Consider the following 21021-nt stretch of genomic DNA (forward strand, 5'->3'; position numbering starts at 1 on the left):
GATACGTTTATTGTTATATAAACGAATTGTACATAAATTGTCTCAGTTTTCTGAATTTTAAATCCTACTCGCTTTTATTTTTATGAGATGGCGAACTTCAGTATTTTTGAAAAGTTAGCAGTTCTATTTATCTATCAATAAATCATCATTTTCCTTCATATCAAATCTTTTAGTACTAATATACAATAAGAGTATTTAAATGTCACGAACTTTATCAATGTAGAAGGATTCTGTTATCAATTCTCCTTGTTAGTTTTATCTGTGAGGTTTGTTTTAAACACATTCATATCAATAGCATGAGTATTCGATATTTGTGCAACTGAAAACTCAGGATTTGAGAGTCTATAGCCAGATGAATTTTGAGTTGGATACACCTGAACAATAACAGGAGATGGTGAAGGAAAACCCTCTGCTGCATTGTTGATTTGCATTCCTGTACTTGATTCTGGCACTATGAATCTACCGTGTATATTATTCTTATGTCTACGTATGGATCGAGGAATAAAAATGAACATAAGGACGTTTCCAATGACAACAGTAACTGCTAAAACAATCTCTGGGACAATTTCGAAGATACCTAGAAACAAATAAAACAATCATATTAAATATAACATACCTCGGCATCGTAGCTGGTTATCATAGTTGTTTATTAATTCAAAAGAAAATAATTTTAATACACTAATGCAATTAATCTGGAGCCAAACATTAATATACTTATTGAGTGATGTGTAACAAAAGAAGATATCGTTACAATAATATAATGTAATGGATAGAGATTATTCAGTGAGGAAGACAGGATAGAAATGACGTGGAAGTATTATGGAGGAATTAAAGTCAACTAGGCTAGAGAACCTCGTAGAAGTAATACATATAGTGGGTTCGAGGTTTCTCGGTGTTGAGGTAGACGTCAAGGGAATAAAATACTTAGTTGCACACTGCTACAGAACAGGGAAATCTGAATACGGTTTTGAACCGCGTATACAAATAAAACCAAATGATATAAGGGTGATCATTATGGCTATTAGGATAGATAAAGATGGAGGGAGAGATCGGCGGACGAAAAAGCATTTGGATGTGAATTCAATACGGGACAAAGGTGATCCTGGGTTTAGAAGCAGATAAGGAGCAGGTTAGGAGAAACTATGGAAAGGTGTAACCCGTAGGCAAAGGGAATTTAGAGAGAGAGAACGTTTTCCCCTATATAACAAATCAAACGAAGAGTCTAGATGACCTATTAGATATGTGAGTGCTGTGATAAACCTAGATTAAATGATACAGGTGGGTTTGATGATGGTATTATGGTTGTGACACAAGATTCATTAAAACCCATAATTTGATTCTGGGTTTTAATGAATGTCACAAAGATTTCAGAATGAAAGTGCATGAATAATTAACAGTGCCTCTGACATGGTCTAAGTCTGAACTCAAGCACAGTTAATGAATGGAAAGAGACCAAGGTAATTCCAGTAGGGAAGGGAAGAGTTAGAACAGAAACAGTTGAGGTTTTGGAGAGGCTAATTATTATATGCATCCAGAAGTGGTTTTTCCTTGTCAATTTTAGACTAAGGACAAATAAAGATTGATAAGAATTTTCGATTTATCCTCTTACATGCATGGAACTTTTATTTTTTTAAACGAAAGTTAAATTGTGGCAGTTGAGAAAGAAACGAGGCGGAGAGAGGGCTAAACCACGTTGATGCTTCGCAACAAAAGGTAAGGGAAGATGTGTACTAACCTAAAGTGCCATCACTGTTAGGATGACTCGTAAATACTTAAATCATATCTCAAAAATAAAGGTGAAATTAAAGGATACCTACGTTTATAACCAGAAACTTCAGAGTTTGGTGACGGGCATATGCAACTGCTACAGATACATGATCCTCCATTCAGGCCGCAACCACCTGGAGAAAAAATGCGAAAAAAAAATCTATAACAATGATGCTGCTCACAAACGTTATCCAAAAAGTGTCTTCTGTGAAGACATTACCTGAAATTAGACTAATTTTTGTTAGTCGTCTTTGGCTTATACAAATCAAGGCGGAGTTCATCCGGGAAACCCAGATTTAAACTCCGCAGTTCAAAACTTCGACTGTAGAATTCCCATTATGTCATACTTAACATATTCGTGTTAGGATTAAGGATCACAAGACGGTTGGACTTATTTGATCTATTGTCTCCCTTTAAACCCTTGATTTATTCATATCCTTTAGCTCACCATCAGTGAACAGCTATCATTAGCACACCACCCACGAACTTGTTTAAAAAAGTTTAAACCCAAAGGAAGTAAGTGTAGTGAAGTTAAAAATGAAATTTAAAGGGCATATTCCCTTTAATTAAAATGCATTAGAGGATTTTTCTAATTTAATTGTAAGATATTCCCAAGACAAGAATTTTAAATATGTTTTAAACAATAAATAAATATGTAATATAGCAATTAGATATTAAAAATTATTTAGAATTGTTCGCGATATTTCATAAATACGAGAGATACGCTATTAGGCGAATTTATATGGAAATTAATTTGATTTTGTTTTCGGTAAAATACATTAAACATAATGTTCTTTTTACAGATTATCTAACAGCATTAAAATTCGCTAAAATTTTTTATCAAATCGCATCTAGTTCAGTTCTGGAGTTAAATAAACTAATAAACGAATTTTTTAAATTTATTATCTTTATTTATTATATTTTTATATTTTATCCTTTTATTATCTTTATTTGCAAACTTAAGGCAAAATTAAAAAAAAAAGTGGAGAAAATCGACTGACAATCAATTTCCTACACTAGATGGTTTAGTATATCTTACAGTAGAATTCTCGCCTTTTCTAATTCCAAAATTGTGTGAATATCAAGGCAAATTTAAGAAAATGTAAATGTAAAATTGAATTCCAGGTTTTGTTAAAATATTTTTATTACTCCAGTTATTTCGTAATCAGCCAGTCAACCTGCTAGTGCCACTTGCATTACGGAGAATAGTACATAACACACCTCTACTTCATTGCAAGTTGCTGATCAACATAGGCAACGAAGTGATCTGATGGACTTCGAAAGTAAGACATCATGATTGTAGGATTGGTATTGATTGTACGATGACAGTAGTCACCAGGAAACTGCCAATATTGAAGGCATTTCGTGAAGTGCTTTAAGTTAAGGGGTTCCTGGAGTGGAAGGGTACGGAAGAGCATAACGACAGTTACTGAAGCTATGGGACTCCAACCCGACTAGGTGTTTGCACCCAATATACCGAGAGACTGTCATGCCAACAGACAAAACTGTGCACAAATAGGACCAGCAATTTTGCAAGCCCACGGATGAAATTGTGGAACTCTCCACTGTGAAATTTAACCAGATCTGTTTCCTAGATGTCGTTCAACATACACTCCTCCTCTCTAAATCTCTGAAATATGCTCCCAGTCAAGGACCTTACTCTCCCTCCTTATTTTGGACTGAAAATAAGAATGAAAATATCCACAGTTTGCAGCTGAAAGACAAAGACCTCATTAGACTACTGAAATTTGAAGAAAAAATGGAAATGTTTCTTGAATAAGGTCCTTTTTCAGATGAATGTTCTTACCAGCTATGATGTATAAATGGTATTGGAGAGTTAGGCGAAAATCTGGGAAAAGTCATAACATGGGTGTCACGACCCAGCTCAAAGTATGAGACGCCAGCGTTATAGATTCCCATGTTCTCATTAGAATCCCTTGTAGCCCGACTCTGATTGCTACAAACATTTGCTGCTGATCACACGCGAGAGATACACTTTTTGAATCCAGTACTTCATATATGTATGGGAATTAACTCTGTCAACATGGTACAGTTTTTCTCTAGCAATATTCAAAGTTTTAAAGAGTCTATGCCACCACGCCTTGTTATGAATTCTAAAGACCTTTGAATGTTATGGGACATATGCTATTGGGACAATGGTCATAATAATTTGACTGAATGGCGTATGTAACCAACATACTAAAATCAAAACAAATAAATCTAAAGAAACTTACCACATTGAGAATAATCTCCACCGTATGCCGTGGCACATGAGGAATTACTCAAGACAGAAGAACTTCCATTGTTGCCATCTGGGACATTGTCGTCTGAAAAAAGCATACGTTATTAATGTAATCATCCTTGACGTGATTTGTGAGCAACGTTATTCTAGATAATTTCATTCCTCTTACTTGTTGTGGTAATGTGAGTGATTCTACCATTCGAGTAATATTTACTTACCATCAGTTCCAGCACTGAAGAAGACCACGGAGAGGAGTCCAAAGAAGACAATATACACTTGGATCAACATTACCTCATGCACTTAGAAAACAATATCTGGGGAAAATGATAACAATAAAGTATTTTACAAAAGGCTTCTGATTCTCTTATCAAATAATACTTTTATCAAATAATAATAATATCAAATAACATCGTATGAAATATTGAAGAATGAAACTTCGACCTAAGTATCAACTGGTTTAAAGAAAATATCCTGGTATATTAACTGATCGATGCCATATTTATCAAAGAAAGAATTTTCAGAAAATTGTATAACAATAAACTGCTTTTATTGTGACTGTTGATACTTAGGTCGAAGTTTCATTTTTCAGTATTTGATATGTATGTTTCTCATTCTAACCGTTTTATATTTTAATTGATGTCCTTTTTAATATTAATTTCTCTGTAAATTATTTTCTTCTTGATTTATTATTTCGATAAATTCTTTGATTTCGATGAAAGGCCTTTGAATTCGTTTTGAGTCAACTGTCTTTCAGTGCAATGTGATTTTTCCATCAAGTGGCAGTGGGGTTGTCCTGATTATTGGTGAATTTTCGGCATAGCCTGATTTTTGTCACTGACTGCAGTTTCTTCTTACAATCTTTCAGAAAAACGGCTTTCCTAAACATTACATAAAAAAACTTTCATTTAATTTTTGCCCGACACTGCCATCTCCATCAGAAAAGTTAACTGATATGTTCCTATTAGGTTTCTTCTGAAATAAAAGCTTTTGGAAAGTGTCATTTTTCAGATATATGAACTGAATAAAAGTATTTCCCCCATCTTCCTTTAGGGTTAGCCCATAGTAAATCTAATTTTGGCAATGATAGAACGTTTTACCCTTATCTCTATATGCTTATTAAAGCATATTCTCTGTCATTTAATACTTTGCAGAAGTAAACAAATAAACCTCCAGGAGGGCAAGCCCTGTTTCTTCTATATGACTTTCTATATGAGATGGGCTGCTTCATCTTTAGGTGAAAAATTTTCCCAAATGTTAACTTTCCAGATGGGCGTCGTACTGAATTGAAGCCTGTACTCAAAACAGATATCAGACATTTGTTATGTAATCTAATGATACCGTTCAAAAATAGTCTGGTTTGTTAACTGTCCAATTTTTAGAACTATTAATTGATCAAAGTCATAAATTATTTGAAAGAAAATATGCGCACAGGTTCTAGGAGTAGTAACGTGTATAAATAAAAGAATAGCATGAATACTTACCAATATTTTGTAAACGGACCTACATATTATTCATGCTGATCGTATGAACTGTAATAACTCTTGTTAACTTGTAGCTTATCATAAATGCGTAAGTCCTTTTATAAGGGACTCTAACCTATAATGAGATGTCAAAGGTCGAGACAGAATTTAATCAGTAGCAATGCAAATATCATTCAGAAATATGATCTGAGTTTTTGTGTCTCTAGAGCAGTATTTCCCAACGTTGTTTGGATCATGCCCCACCTCAACGCTTCAAAGATTTGAATGCCCCACCTCAACGTTGATAGTTGAGTATATCAGTGATGAGGTGACGAACGCAACATATTTTCTAATTGTCCCGAAAAAATACTCAAATCTCCCCCCCAAGTTAAGAAACACTGCTCTAGAGTCACATATCCGGGGTTTCTGGCACTGCAAAAATAAAAAAAAACATATCAAAATTTTAAGAATTAATCGAAAGGCAATATTTGTAATTTATTCCAACAAACTGATAATTTTTTTATTGATTTTGGAATCATTATCTGTAATGTCTCCCTCAAAATCACTTCGGATATTATTGTCCAAATATGCAAAACGACATGCAGTCTTTCTTCTTACACCTATTATGTTGTACATATTCAAAACACATACGCACAAATGCATTGATACGCATAATACAAAATTCTAGTTCATAATAAGTAATTAAGGTTCTGCTGTTAATAACTCGATTAGCAACAGGCTATGCTTCTCTGTAGCATAAATATGCGAATGCTTAAAATAACAGAATAATCAGTATACATAACAATGACAGATAGGCTATCTCTTTATTTACTTTTTTTTAAAAATAAACACATTCTTCGCAATAAATTAGTAAAGGTCACTGACGTTTACAGATGTGTTTCCCAGAATGCTTCAGTATTAATCTAAAAGAAGATTAATTACAACTGAACTAAATGTAAATAGTTCTGTTGCACTGTATACCATATCTGCAAGCAGGCTTCGAAATATTTGCGATTATCATAGAAGCAAAGTAACTCCCAGGTTTGAATTCGCAAAAGGTTGATTCTTTTATTCAAGAGAAAGGCTATACGAAACATCTCCTCTTAGGTTTTTAGAGGTAAGAATTCTATTCGATTGTGAATGTAATGAAAGACGGGACTGAACACGACTACTCCATGATATTATCCTCATACCAACTAGTATCGTAATACATCCCCAAGATTAAAAAACCCTTATTAAATAAATTCCTTTTTTTTCTAATCATCCTATCGATAAACTATATTTAAAGCTGTTGTAAGCATATGGACCAATTTATGATCCTTAATAGACTGCTTTGTGAAAAGAGGTGAAACATTGGTTGAAGTTGAGAGCTGCTCTGTCTTTCTTAGGAGCAATATATGGAATATTCATTTACAAGAGCTTAATTGATTACTATCTTGACTGTCGCTCTCCCATGCCGACACACACACAAAATAATTATACTTGCTATTAAGAAGTAGCACACATACTTCAAAAGTATCTTCCCATTACTTTTGGCAGAACAGAAAAGAGCAAACTTTTATCAGTCATGTTATTTCGTTTGATAAGTGTGCTGAATGAATACCGTGACACTCATTTATTCAGTTAATTGTTTTCTCAAAGGTACTTTCCCGACACCCCTCACTTATATTTAACAGAAGATGCAATACTCAGAGAAGAAGGACACGTGAAAATGCAAGCATGAAAATAGGTAAGTATTGTTCTCTTTAACTATTTCTGTTATAATTTCCAGATATACACCGTTAAAGTGCTCTTCTTCTTTTATTAATAAATTAATCTGTTATTTATCATGACGTTAGCATTGTCAGATTTTCCTAGACAATAACTAACTGCATAAATCCACTAATGTTCTGGTTTTCCTTTTGCTAACCTACACTCTCCATTCTCTTTAAGCGATCATGCAATCTTAACAGTATCAATTTCATTTTTAACCTTTTCATTTTTTTATGATCTGACACTGATTTCACCTAATCGTTCTCCTCATTCGCTATAGATGTCACATGATCACCTAGTTTTTCTTTTCAAGCCCATATCTCAAATCCATAAGTTAAAATTAGGTTGTAACACTGTCTTGTATACTGCTAGTTTTGGTAATTTCTCATTGATTTTTATTTCAATGGCAATACTTCTTGCTTAGTCATCTGTATACACTGATTTCCATAAATCAAAAAATAATAGTAGGATTCCTTTCTCTAAAGAAATCCTACTAGATAACTTTCTAACCGAACAAACAATCTCTTGAGAACTACAACAGGGTTGGCTAGAAATTTACCTGTCTTCCTCCGTTTTCTGCACCCACTCATCGCTCGCCTATATGGATTGCCTAAAGATCCAGCTACGTCTTATACGTCTTATAGTGTCGAATATATACCCAATGATAAAATTATAAATTTATATATATATATATATATATATATATATATATATATATATATATATATATATATATATATATATATATATATATATATATATATATAAGTTTATATAAGGGGGTGTTTAAGGGTCAAAGCTGTATAACTGAGAGGAACACTCCACATAGCCTTTAAAGGAATGCGGAGAACCGACCAGGGCTTCTGACCTAATGTCCAATCCTCACCTTCTCGTGGTGCACCCTGTTGGGTATCTACTTGGATACTGAACGGACGAGGATTGGCTGGGAATTTGGGATTTAGCCGACCAAATTGTATTCTTATTGGTTAAACCAAAATATAGAATGATGGTAGAACATGACAAAATTTCATGCCGGCTGGTGCGTCGCCCGGTTAAACAAGGCCCCCGTTGTTTTCGCCAGGGAACCAGGGCGAACAGCGAATAGTCAGCTACTGGAACAAATCTGAAAATAAACCCCAACTCAACATCACCAGAGTTAAAGATCGGTACTATCAACGTAAGAAGCCTGAATGGCAAAGAAATGGAGCTAGCTGAGGAATTAGATAAGTACCAGATCGACATAATAGGGGTGACTGAAACAAAAAAGACCAAAACTGGTGAGCTCTTTCTGAGCAATAAATACAAAATGTTATATTCAGGCAATGAGAATCAAGGAAAAGAAGGAGTAGCCATAGTATTCAACACAAAATACGAGGCTAATCTTCTTGAATGGCAGTCAGTCTCAAGTAGAGTAATGTGGGCAAATATGAGAATGGGGAACTGGACAATGAGACTTATTTGTGCCTATGGCCCCACAGAAGGTTCTACTAAAGTAGAAGTGGAGGAATTTTTTGAGGCTTTAGAAAAAGCAACTGACACAATGAAAAATGAAAAGTTGGTCCTTGTTGGGGATCTAAATAGCAGAGTAGGAAATGATTGTCAGACATACAAAAATATTTTGGGAAAATTTGGAGAAAAGAGCAAAGCTAATAATAATGGCAAATATCTGTTGGATTTCTGCTCAGGACATGGACTGGTCATTACTAACACCATGTTCCAACATAAAAATGTGCACAAATTCACATGGAGAGAAGAGGCTAGGAATAAGAAAAGTCTCATTGACTATGTTATTGTTGATAGTGATGTTTTCTCCCTGGTGCAGGACACCAGAGTGTACAGAGGATTTGAAATTGGAAGTGATCACTATTTAGTCTTAAGCAGGATAAAATTGAATTTCATATTGAAAAGAATAACATGTAAGAAAGTTTTAAAGCGAATAAAAGTTGAGCAGCTCTCAGATGTGAACTGTAGACTAAAATACACAAAGATTATTGAAGAAAAAATGAAAGAGTTTGAGAACAGGAATCAAACCTTGGAGATTCAGTGGCAAACTCTGAAGAAAACATTGATTGATTCTGCCAGAGAGGCATGTGGTGAGGTTGTTTGTAAGGATAAAAAAATCAGAACTCCCTGGTGGACACAGGAAGTTAAAGAGGCAGTGAAGGAAAAGAAGAAAGCATACCAAAAGTTCCTGGCAAATAAGTCAGCTTTTGCTCTTAGAGAATATAGAGACAAATGCAAGAATGCTAAACACTGTGTAAAACTAGCTAAACAAAAGTCATGGGAGGAATTTGGCAAGAATATAGAAAATAAATATCAAGAAGGTGGCAAAATATTCTGGAGGTTGCTGAAGAAACTTAAGAATGGAGGAAAGAGTGCTGTAAAAGGAATTAGAGATGATAAAGGTGATATGAAAACGGGAGAAAAAGATATCCTTTAAGTATGGAGTAATTACTTTGAAAAACTGCTAAATGAAACAAGCAGTGATGAGAGCACAGTGGTAAAAACACTGCCCAGGCATGCAGTCAGGAATACATATCCATATACTTGAAGTAGAAAAAGCCATCAAAGGCTTGAAATGTGGAAAGGCAGCAGGAGTAGATGATATTCGACCAGAAATGCTGAAGTATGGCGGTATAAGAGTCTTACAGTGGCTGCACTGCATAGTTCAGAAAGCCTGGACAGAGGGACAAATTCCCGATGATTGGAGTAGAGCTCTCATAGTACCCATATATAAAAAGGGAAATAAAACTGAATGTGAGAATTACAGAGGTATTTCTCTACTGAGCGTTCCTGGCAAGATCTATGCAAGTATACTTGAGAAACGGTTGAGAAGAATTGTGGAAGAAAAGCTTGGTGAAGAACAAGCTGGATTCAAGCCAAATAGAGGCTATCAGGATCAGATCTTCACTTTACGACAAATAGTCGAGAAAGCATGGGAATATAACAAAGATCTGTATTTAAGTTTTGTCTATCTGGAAAAGGCATATGACAAGGTGCCAAGAGAGAAGCTATTCAATACGCTGCAGTTATATGGTGTGAATGGGGCATTATACCAAGCAATACTTAGTCTTTATTTGAGTTGTAAGTCAGCAGTCAGAATTGAAGGAAGTACAGGAAGATGGTTTAATGTTAAATCTGGTGTGAGACAAGGATGTACATTATCCCCTCTGTTATTCATTATCTATATGGATCACATTATGAAGGAAAGTGGTATTAAACATGATATCAAAATTGGAGATGTTAATGTCATCTCTTTGCTTTATGCAGATGATGTTATACTTCTAAATAAATCTGCTACAAGTCTGCAAGATTCTCTGACTAAATTAAATAGCTGTTGTAATAGATATGGTATGAAGGTCAGCAATAAAAAGACAAAGACAATGAAAATAGGCAGAATCATTGAAAATGTCAACTGTGTTGTGAATGGAGAACCTGTGGAACAAGTAAAACATTTCAGCTATTTAGGCACGATGTTTACTGAAGATGGTAAATTCAATATAGAAATAGACAACAGAATCAGCAAAGCTGGTATGGTGGGAAGTCAATTGAATAAATTCATATGGAATAAGAGAGAAATTAGTCTGAACACTAAATTAGCTGTATACAAGACAGTGTTCAAACCAGTTTTAACTTATGGATCTGAGAGCTGGGTCAGAAGTAAAACACTTGACCAAAGACTAGAGACCACAGATATGAGAGTCCTGAGAAAGATTATAGGCGTGAACAGATGGCATCAATGGCAATATCATATTAAAAACGAGGATATTAGGAAAGAACTTGACATTGTCAGCATCCAGGAATGCGTTAGCAGAGCTAATCTCAGGTGGTATGGTCACTTAAATAGAATGGGCGAGGAAAGATTAGCAAAACAAGTGTTCTCTGCCAGGGTGGCAGCAAAACGATACAAAGTGCTTTAGACGATAGAAATATAAGATCTGATAATGTTGGAGTCTTGACAAGTAACAGAAAGAGGAAAATTGTAGATAGGAAATTAATAATGATGTAATTTTTTTCATGTAGTACTATCATATCCTGTACACCCCTTGAGGGTACATGGCAGGAATTTGATGATGATGATGATGATATATATATATATGTATAGTCGAATATATACCCAATGTTAAAATTATAAATTTTTGTATATATCGTCCTTATAAGGACTGGCTTCAAGGGGCGAAGCAAGAATGCTTTTCATCTTCCCCGTTATCTATAGAGGACAGTGTAGGGATAAAGTGTTATTGAGCTATTAAAGCTCTGATCATGGCAGGTGGATAACAGCAGTGGCCGATCCTTAGTTAGAACTTCATTGGGTACAGTATTGCCATCCATTACCTCCACGGATACCGCATTGCCAACCATTACCCTCCAAGGATATTAATTACCGTATCTCACGGTCGACTCCTCTCCTCCTATATATATATACGTGTGTATATTTTTTAAAAAATGGTGTATTTGTTTAATTTCAATTTTTGAAAAGAAAACTTAATTTATTCTTTAAAAAAGAATTTATTTTCTAAAATATTATTTGTAAAATGCTATTCTAGGAATATTTTTATAAATTATTAAAACCAATACTAATTTTGGTTAAATAGCAATTTACATCTCATCACCTTCACACCAGACAAAATAACAAGTGCTAGTTTTATTTACAGATCAAGAAAATAACTTTGGGCGATTAATTTCATATAAAACAATATTTCGACACTAGACAAGCGCACCTTTCTTATTTCACCAGGCTTTCTTTTAAAGCATGTGAAGATTATGGAATATTTAGTAGAAATAGTCGTATTTTATATTATTATATAGAAATATTATATTATTGGATAACATAAATATTATCGAATAATAATTGAATTAATTGTTCAATTGTCGTGTAATTAGATAATATTTCCATGAATATTTATAAACGGTATAAAACTGAATAGGGTATATGTAGAAATAGTACTAACAATATTTCACGTGGCAGTGAGTTTGAAGCCATCTGGTGTGAGGTGGAATCTAACAAGACAAATTACACAGTGGGGTGTTGTTACAGACCTGGTGGATCGGTTGCTGGTGATGAAGAAATGCATCACCAAATAGAAAATGTAAGCGCGAAAAGAGTAATCATAATAGGAGACCTTAATTATCCAAATATTGATTGGGTAGCGGTAGAATCTCATGAGAAGAATGAAAATGCATTTATTGAGCTGTTGCGGTACAACTTCCTCAAGCAGCATGTGACAGAAGGAACTCGAGGTCAAAAAGTGCTAGATTTGATTATAGTGTCAGAGGACATTTCAGTTAAAGACGTAACTATTCTGCCTCCAGTTAGTGACAGTGATCACGCGGTACTCACTTGGAAAGTGACTAGGTTTATGAAGGTTCAATTCAGGAAAGGTTACATGCTGAACTACAAAGCAGGAAATTATGACCAACTGAGGAGTATACTGAGTTCAGTGGAATAGGATCGGTTGCTGGATGGAAAGGATATCGACAGTGTATGGGAAGCATTTAAATAATATTTAAATGATGCGATATCAGAATGTGTCTCGAGAGTGCGAAGAATAATTGGAGTAGAGATTCGTAAGAAAAGGACGATGTGGAAGGAATACCGCTCGCATAAGGATGACGTCCGTTATGAACGTTATAAGCAGCAGGTTAGAATAGTCACAACTGTTGTACGGAAAGCAAAGTCTGAGTTTGAAAATAAACTGCTCTGCGTGCGAAAGACAATCCACGAGAATTCTATTGATATGCTGCAAGTAAAAGAAAGAATGAATGTGAAAGAATAACGCTTCTAAATCCAGATGTAGTGAGGGTTACTGATGCAGAAAAGGTTGTTCAGTTAATGAGTGCCCATTTTGTTAAAAGCTATCAACCTAGTGAACGCAACATTGAGCTCACTGTTACCTCTTTACTAGATGAAGAAACGCAGGTGTGTGAGGCCGAGGAATTAGAGCTGTTGCACAAATTGAATAAGAATTCAGAAATATAGACTGATGGAATATCATCATGTGTGCTCAAAGAGTGTTCAGCTGAGTTGATCATTTCTTTGACCAAGATATTTAATATGAGTCTCAGAACAGGGAAGATTCTGCAGGAATGAAATCAATGTATGGTAATTCCATTGCATAAGGGTGGTGCAAAGACCCATCTATCAAACATCGGTCTATGCGGCCCCAATTAGTATCTCAGGAGTGGTGGTGAAGATTTTAGAAAAATTAATTAGGGCCGCAATTAGAAATGGGTTGACAGTAAATCTCTACTTTGAAATGAACAACATGGGTTTACTAAGGGAAGGTCATGTTTTAGCAACTTGCTCACATTCTATGACAATGTTGCCATTGAACTAGACAAGGGGAATGGATACACCATCATACTTTTGCATTTTGATAAGGGTTTTGACAGAATACAATATGACGGACTGCTGCATAAATTGGAGAAAATGGATTTGGGTTATACAACATTAGCATGGATAAGAGGATGGCTGACTGACAGATATCAAAAATTGTTATACGGGTGTCTGAGTCTCCAAGGTTTAAGGTAACAAATGGTGTACCACAAGGATAAGTGCTTGGTCCACTGTTATTCAATCTGTACATTAATGATTTGACAAGAGACATACAGTTATTTTCTGATGAAGCAAAGATAGGCAGGGTAATCATGAATGCTGCTTATGTGCAGTCCTTGCAGAATGATTTGAATAAGCTGGAATTGTGGGCATAGGAAAATGGGTGTCAGTAAATGTAAAGTCATTCACTTCGGCATGATTACCTATCCAATGTCGTATTATATTGGTGGGATTAGGCTAGAAGAAACTGATGAGGCTAGGGATCTTGGAAGGTTAATAGATAAGTTGAGGTTCATGGGTCATGTGGCAAAGATTGCAAATACAACTCAAAGGATAATTGCAATGCTCAAACGAACGTTCACATATAAATATAAGGATTTTATTTTTCCTCTTTACAAGGCATTGATAAGACCTCAGTTGAACTATTGTGCGCAGGTCTGGTCTCCTGGTTTCCGATGTGATTCTGATATATTGGAGAGAATACAAAGCAGAGTGGTAAAAATGATATCAGGATTGTGGAATACTGATTATGAAGACGCGTTGAGAATTTGTAGATTGCAGACACTAGCAAATAGGAGAAAGAGGGGTGATATGATTGAGACTTACAAACTTCTGAAAGAATCATACAGGATTTCAATTGATGGGATTTTTCAATTTATGGAGGGTGCGAAAAGAACGAGAGGACATCCTTGGAAGCTGAGAATGAAGGCTGCCAAGAAGCGTGTAAGGGCCAGATTTTTCTCTCAGAAGGTGGTGTGTGATTGGAATGGATTGCCATTGGATATTGTGAGTGCAAGCAGTGTGAATGAATTCAAGAATAAGTATGATAGCTGGTGTGTGTAGTATGTAGTCTCCCTTGATGAGTCTCTGACTCCCTAGCGGTCTCTCTTAATAATAAAAATAATAATATTGAATGGAATTATGTGGAACAGCAGCTATTCCACCCACGGGGTCATAACATCAATGTATTTTAAGACAGAATTAGACAACAATGGCTGGATTAGAATTTTCTTAAATTTATTGATAATAATTATTGAATGTGATAGTGTTAAGCCTATAGCAATGATTATGTGTCTGTTTATAATTGATAAGGAATAAATGGGAATTCGGGAAATTAGTGGAATTAATACCATTGCAAGGAAATTAGTCACAAATCTGTTAATGTTTAATATTAATATTTAATAAATGTGACAGGAAATTTCAAACATATTTGAGCAGAAGATTTAATATCTATTAATCACAATTGTTGTATTTTGATGTCATAGAATATCAGTGGAAACAAAAATATTCAAAAGGTATCATATTCCGCTCAATCAGGTCAAATCATTTATCTACAAATCGCTTTAAGAAGTTAAGACTTTCATTTCAATGGAATGAATATTCGATGTTTGTTGTGTAACTCCTTACAGAGGATTCGAGAGTCTATAGTCGGAAGAATCCAGGGTTGGATACAACTGAATAGCAGCAGATGATAATGGTAACAGCTGAGAAGCAACTTCTGTCTCGGCAGCCTTAGCAGATGATGACGGCAAATCTTCTGTTGCAGCAGCAGGTGATGAAGGCAAAATGCTTCCGGATACTTGTCATGCATTCCTGAAGATGACTGTTGCTCCATGGAGGGACAAAGTATAACACCGGGGCGTATACATATGCGACGAGCAATGTAAATCAACAGAATGAGGTATGCAACAGAACAATGCATCTTACAATAGTGGCTATAAGAGCACCCACTGAAAATCCATGGCTAAGTAGAAACAAAACCAAAAAAAAACTAAACGTATATATATATATATCGCTCATTGAAAGATTTTTTTTGAAAAGTTGAATGTATTTATTTAAAGTTGCCATAAATATTTAGTTATAAATAGACACAGAGATCATTGCAAAATTAGGTAACACTTCTTGGTGGGAAGTGCCTGAAAACACTACTCTAGTATATCAACAAATTATAACTTTAATTTTTCAAATAAAATTATTTTATATGATTCAGATACATTTTAATGTAAATCCAAATGTAAAATCCAAAAACTTTCATCATGTGCTTTTCATGGGATTTTGAATATCTACATAAATCCTGTAATGATATTAAGATGTTCAACCAATATTAATGAATTGCCTCCCTTTGTAGCTGTTTAGATTCTCAAGATGAGCGCTGGTTTGAAAATAAATTGAGTATAAGTTCATTGTGCACAGTTGTCACTCGACACGTTTTTGAATCTCTTATTTCTTCAAATTATATTTGTAATAATTTTATTTAAAAGAAGTTATGGAACAAAGCAATATTCCTCTCCATAGAAGGACATTTTGGGTGGGAAATACGAGACTAGCATAAAAAAGGGACTGCTAAAATCTCGTCAAGTTAATCAGGATCAATAGATTCGGAGAAAAGACTGAATTCGGGAGGTGGAGGTGTAGGCACCCATTCTCTGGGGAGAACGAAATGATCATATAACAGATCTCTCGTTAACTAATGTGTCTGAAGTTCATATGCGGATTTTATGAGAAACAAACCATTTAGATCTTCCGCCATCTGTTCCCAAACACCTGAAGATATTGCAATACTCTTGATGATGATTATCCAAACTTAATGTGTGAATAGAAAGTCACTTTCATGAGATCAGAGATCAAAAGAGCAATAATAAAATTAAAAATCACAATTATTGTCCTTGTGATAGCAACTTGGAACTATTTTATATTCCTGAAAAACTAATGTGTTACAAGAGGAGGTTGAACAAACACCCTTGACATGGAAAAGAAAGTTAGTTATAATATTTAAATTTAACTGCTTAAATATATTAGAATATTACGGCTTTCGTTCTAATAGCTTGTAAATATGTAATTCAAATGTTCGCGGTTCATGAACACAAAGAATAAATCGAAAAGCTTGAAGGGGAAAAAAATGCTATTTCGCATATTGACTTATTGTAACATTAGGATCATTTCAGAATGCGCAGATGGAAGATGAATCTGGAACACTGCTCTGATTACAACGGCATTAAAAATACGGTGGATGCAATATGAGGTTCATATTGCATGCATCACTTAGGCTGGTATTTACGTAAACATTTCTTTTCGTTTATTTTCTTGCACGTGCTCACACCATTAGACCAATGAGAAATTGTGGTTTCCAGAATGTCATACCGATGGACCTCCATCGGCTGATGCTTCCTATACAGAAAACATGACAGAGAGCCTCTGACCACTTATCAAGAGAGTGTTGATGAACTGGATCTTCTGCGCGAGTGGGGTCCGAAGCTGTTATGAACATGACCTTCGCACTGTAAGATATGTTGGAGTTTCTTTTGCACTATTAGTGCACTACGAACATTGTCACACGTCGAATGATCCAGTATTTATAGTGAGATACGGTGGCAGGAAATTGAAAAATTATTGCTTTGATGTCCCGAAAGTTAGGCAGTATTACTTGCATTTACAGATCATGTCCCACCTGTTTTTTCTAAATGTCGATATCAGTGTATTTGTCTGCAGACTGCTTTTACCATCCTGTTACCATCTAATGTGAAAAAGGTTCATTGCCATCATAAAACTAAATACTTCGAATACTTTTCATTTGTTCAAGTATTTACATGAACGTTTTGTTTCGTTTGTTCTATCCTTTAAAGTATGGTGACACTGGTGAAATAAAGTGAGGGGGAGGTCTACTTGAAGCACGGGGTTACTTTGTAACAGAAGAGAGGAGGGCAGTGTACAAATTTAAATATATATATATATAAGTCATTTTATCGATGACTCCTAAACTCTCGAAATTGTAACTTTTGTAAACGAAAAATCATTTATTTACAATAAATTACAAAAAGGGAATGAATCATACCTACATCGACGACAAGAATTTCCTGAGTATGGCGTTGGGCATATGCACTTGCCATGGATACAAGAGCCGCCATTCATGAAAGGTGGACTACAGTCATCTAGAACAAATAATAATAATTTTTAACACGGTTTATTATTTTTCATGTTATTTAAATTATTATGATTAGGACAATGTAATATTACAATTAATGTTAAAATTAATAGTAATCCTAACGAAAACAATTTATGGTTTCAGTTTTACATTAAAACAGATAAACAGCAATTTTTGCATTTTTCATTTACACTGTAATTTTACAATTCATTTATTTTACAATTCACATTAACAATTACTTTTTATTAACATGTAATAATGCTAAATGTACTTTTTCACTTTTCACAACAATAATTTTAAAACAATCAACAGCAACAATGAACAATGAGACTTGACAATTTTACGACTTTACAAATCTGTACTAACCATCTGTACAATTCGGTACATCAATTTATTTTCACTTATCATTATTTCTCAGAGAATGACATATATTTCATAATATTTAGGCTAAGCTGCTATAATTCCTTATGTTACACTTTTCACTCTTAATATCTTTATAATGTGCATAATGTGGAATTCATATGACAGAATAATAACGATCACAGTAGTCATTTGCAAGTATAGTTCACAGTTACACAACGTAGTTGTATGATTACATGCTGCATTTTACATTTTATTATATACAGATTTATTTCCTCTTTTATTTGACAAAGTTGATATCATTGTCATATGACTATTCACATATGTTAGTTTAGTACAGAATGTTATATAATTTTTAATGATAATATTTTTTATTGATTGCTAAAATATTTACACATGCAATAAACATCATTGATATAATAATAACAATAACAATAATAATTATCATCCCGATTTTTATCGGTTAATGTATTCTGACATTGAAGTTAATTCCAGTGATTGGCTAGTGAGGATTGTTTGATTAAGACGTGCTAATCCCATCTACTTTGAAGCTATGATTAGCTTTTATGAAGAGAGTGGGATTAGCATACACTATTTATCTTTGGAATTTTTTATGCGTGCAAAGCAGGCGTCGCGTTTGATGGTGGTGGTTTGTGAAGTGAAAAATAGGTGTGAGTGCTATATTAATAATGTGAGTTATAATATTTTCTTTATTTTTTTCTTTATTTTTTTTTATTGATCTGTTAAAATATTTACACGCACAATAAGCATCTTGAGTGACATTACAACTTACTTATAGTTTTACAGAATTCAGCACTAAGTGCTGCATTTTGTACATTGGATTTCAATTAAATTTTTTAAAAATACTTTTTGCCTCTGTATTATGTATTTACATCACATGTTCTTTTAATATTTACAATAAAGATTATACAGAATTTTTGAATATAGAATATACATAATAATAATAATTATGATTTATTTATTTTATTTATTTATTGTTTTTTTTATGTGTCAGATAAATTGCATACATAGATGCTGTAATAATTATATATATATATATAACACATTACAATTGTGAATAACAGATACTTGGAAGTTAATAATTTTCTTCCTAGAAGCTTAGCAGAGCTTATCTGAGGAAGATAATAGATGACAGAGGGTTGTGGTTTCATGGTTGTGTTCCTATAGTGGTCACAAGCCAGGTGTTGATTTTACTGTTTGTTGGTACGTGCTTGGAAGACTTCAACTGCTATTACAGTTTAACTTTTTTGTGTGCAGATAGGGTTGGATTTAGACATGGCAGGTTTGTTTTTTGTGTTCTTGTAGTGATGATTTTTAGAGAAAGGCTTTGTCATAGGTGTGTGTGTGTGTGTGTGCGCGTGTGGGGGGGGGGAGAAACAGGAATTGTTCTAATTTTCATTCTCGTTATAATATTTATATAGCCCCTGTTTCAGCTCTCTGTATGTTCCTAGGTTTCTGTTGTCGAACGGCAGTTTGTTTATCATGTCAGGTACGTAGAAGTTTCGGGTGGCTTTGACGTGGTGATTGTTGTGCTTATATATTATGTAGTTTGTTGACTGTGGTCTTGTTATTTGATATGTTGTTCTGGTTACTCTATATGTTGGGCTATAGTAGTGTTTTAACATGACTGTGTAGTGGCGTAAGTGTTTCACCTTAAATATTTTGTGTTTTGTCCGTGCTTCCTGCATAAGAGTGGGTTGTTCCCAGAATATCAGTTTTACCATTTTATCTTGCAACAATTGTAGCCTGTTAAGTCTGTAGTCTGCGCAGAATGCATATGATGTGATTGCATATCTTAAAATGTTTTCACATAATGCTTTATAGATTAGTATTTTTATGTGGGCTGGAGCAATGTCTTTTAATCTGTATAGTTTGCTTGCTATTATCCTAAGCTTGGTATGTAGGTAGTTTGTATGGTTATTCCAACTTTGATCAGCATCGAAGTGAAGAGTCCGAGATAGCGTGTTGTTTTCACCTGTGTGATGGTTGTGATTTTAGGTTCTGCGCTTTGTGTATAGGAGGATGGATGTCGGATAGTGAGATATTTAGTTTCTATGAGCAGGGTTTAGGGGTTTTTGAATACCATTAGCTTTGTTTTTCCCAATAATAATAATAATAGTAATAATAATAATAATAATAATAATAATAATAATAATAATAAATTCCACATCAATGGGGGCAAGTAAGAATTCTCAGGTAAATTAAATTATTACGATGTTTAGGTCACTCTTAAAATGCCCTTCTTTAAATTAAGAGTGATATAATTTTAATAGGAGATATTGAAATATATACGTATAGGGTTATTACTTGCAGTTACCAAATGCACTGGAAAAATAATCTGAACGCATGTTTTTTTTTTTTTTGGTTAGATGGGTGAAGGTAAACTTCATTGGCTACAGCACTGCCATCCATTACCCTCTTTGAATCATTAATGCCTGAACGTATTCCTTATAAGGACTGGCTTAAAGGGGCGAAGCAAGAATGCTTTTCATCTTCCCTGTTATCTGTAGAGGACAGTGTAGGGATAAGGTGTTATTGAGCTAATAAAGCTCTGATCATGGCAGGAGGGTAACAGCAATAGCCGAGCCTCAGTTAGAACTTCATTGGCTACCAGCATTGCTATCCATTACCCTCCAAGGGTATTGAATTGAGTGAATCAATCACCGCATCTCACAGTCGATTGATTCACCCTTCCAAGTCTCTCACGCATTTTGATTAGCAGTGTTACTAATCTAAGTTTATTAATCAATATTATAGAATGTGTTTACGATATATACATAAATACGCATATTATATAAAATTTAAACATTTAATGAATTAATTTTAAAAATTATTTAAAGTTGTCGAAGTTATTTCATACAGATAAATAAAGAGGTATTTAATAACTTCATAGAAGAAAGACTTTTTTTACGTTAAAAATGTTAAGCTGCACACCTAGTTT

General features: G+C 34.3%; 2 protein-coding genes across 3 annotated transcripts in view; both read right to left on the reverse strand.

Moving 5' to 3' along the window:
* LOC150103557 (uncharacterized) lies at positions 1-17706 on the reverse strand. Of its 2 annotated transcripts, none has more exons than XM_090398278.1 (5): positions 17614-17706; positions 4228-4323; positions 4002-4094; positions 1818-1901; positions 1-577 (listed from the first exon to the last, which is right to left on the reverse strand). In XM_090398278.1, exons 2-5 carry the CDS (start codon positions 4295-4297, stop codon positions 237-239), a joined length of 588 nt encoding a protein of 195 aa, XP_090254404.1. In that variant the 5' UTR covers positions 4298-4323; positions 17614-17706; the 3' UTR covers positions 1-236. The 2 variants fall into 2 exon arrangements, with proteins under 2 accessions (XP_090254404.1, XP_090254403.1); XM_090398277.1 differs by lacking the exon at positions 17614-17706 and adding an exon at positions 5491-5573.
* The window catches only part of LOC150103558 (uncharacterized), a 26631-nt gene continuing 21018 nt past the window's right edge, over positions 15409-21021 (reverse strand). The window contains exons 4-5 of the mRNA XM_090398279.1: positions 17610-17706; positions 15409-15521 (exon numbers count right to left, since the gene is read on the reverse strand). Of these exons, the coding sequence (XP_090254405.1) occupies positions 15446-15521; positions 17610-17706 (173 nt within the window). The 3' untranslated portion in view covers positions 15409-15445. The remainder of the gene's footprint in view (positions 15522-17609; positions 17707-21021) is intronic.

Source organism: Typopeltis vanoorti, chromosome 9, assembly GCF_054136105.1.
Source record: "Typopeltis vanoorti isolate ZY-2024b chromosome 9, IOZ_Tvanoo_1.0, whole genome shotgun sequence".
Classification (NCBI taxonomy): domain Eukaryota; kingdom Metazoa; phylum Arthropoda; class Arachnida; order Uropygi; family Thelyphonidae; genus Typopeltis; species Typopeltis vanoorti.

Coding starts and splice junctions, on each gene's coding strand:
- LOC150103557 (XM_090398278.1), bottom strand. CDS start 4,297: ATGTTGATCCAAGTGTATATTGTCTTCTTTGGACTCCTCTCCGTGGTC. Junction 1,902..4,001: donor TGGAGATTATTCTCAATGTG/GTAAGTTTCTTT, acceptor TTTTTTCTCCAG/GTGGTTGCGGCCTGAATGGA. Junction 578..1,817: donor TGAAGTTTCTGGTTATAAAC/GTAGGTATCCTT, acceptor ATTTGTTTCTAG/GTATCTTCGAAATTGTCCCA.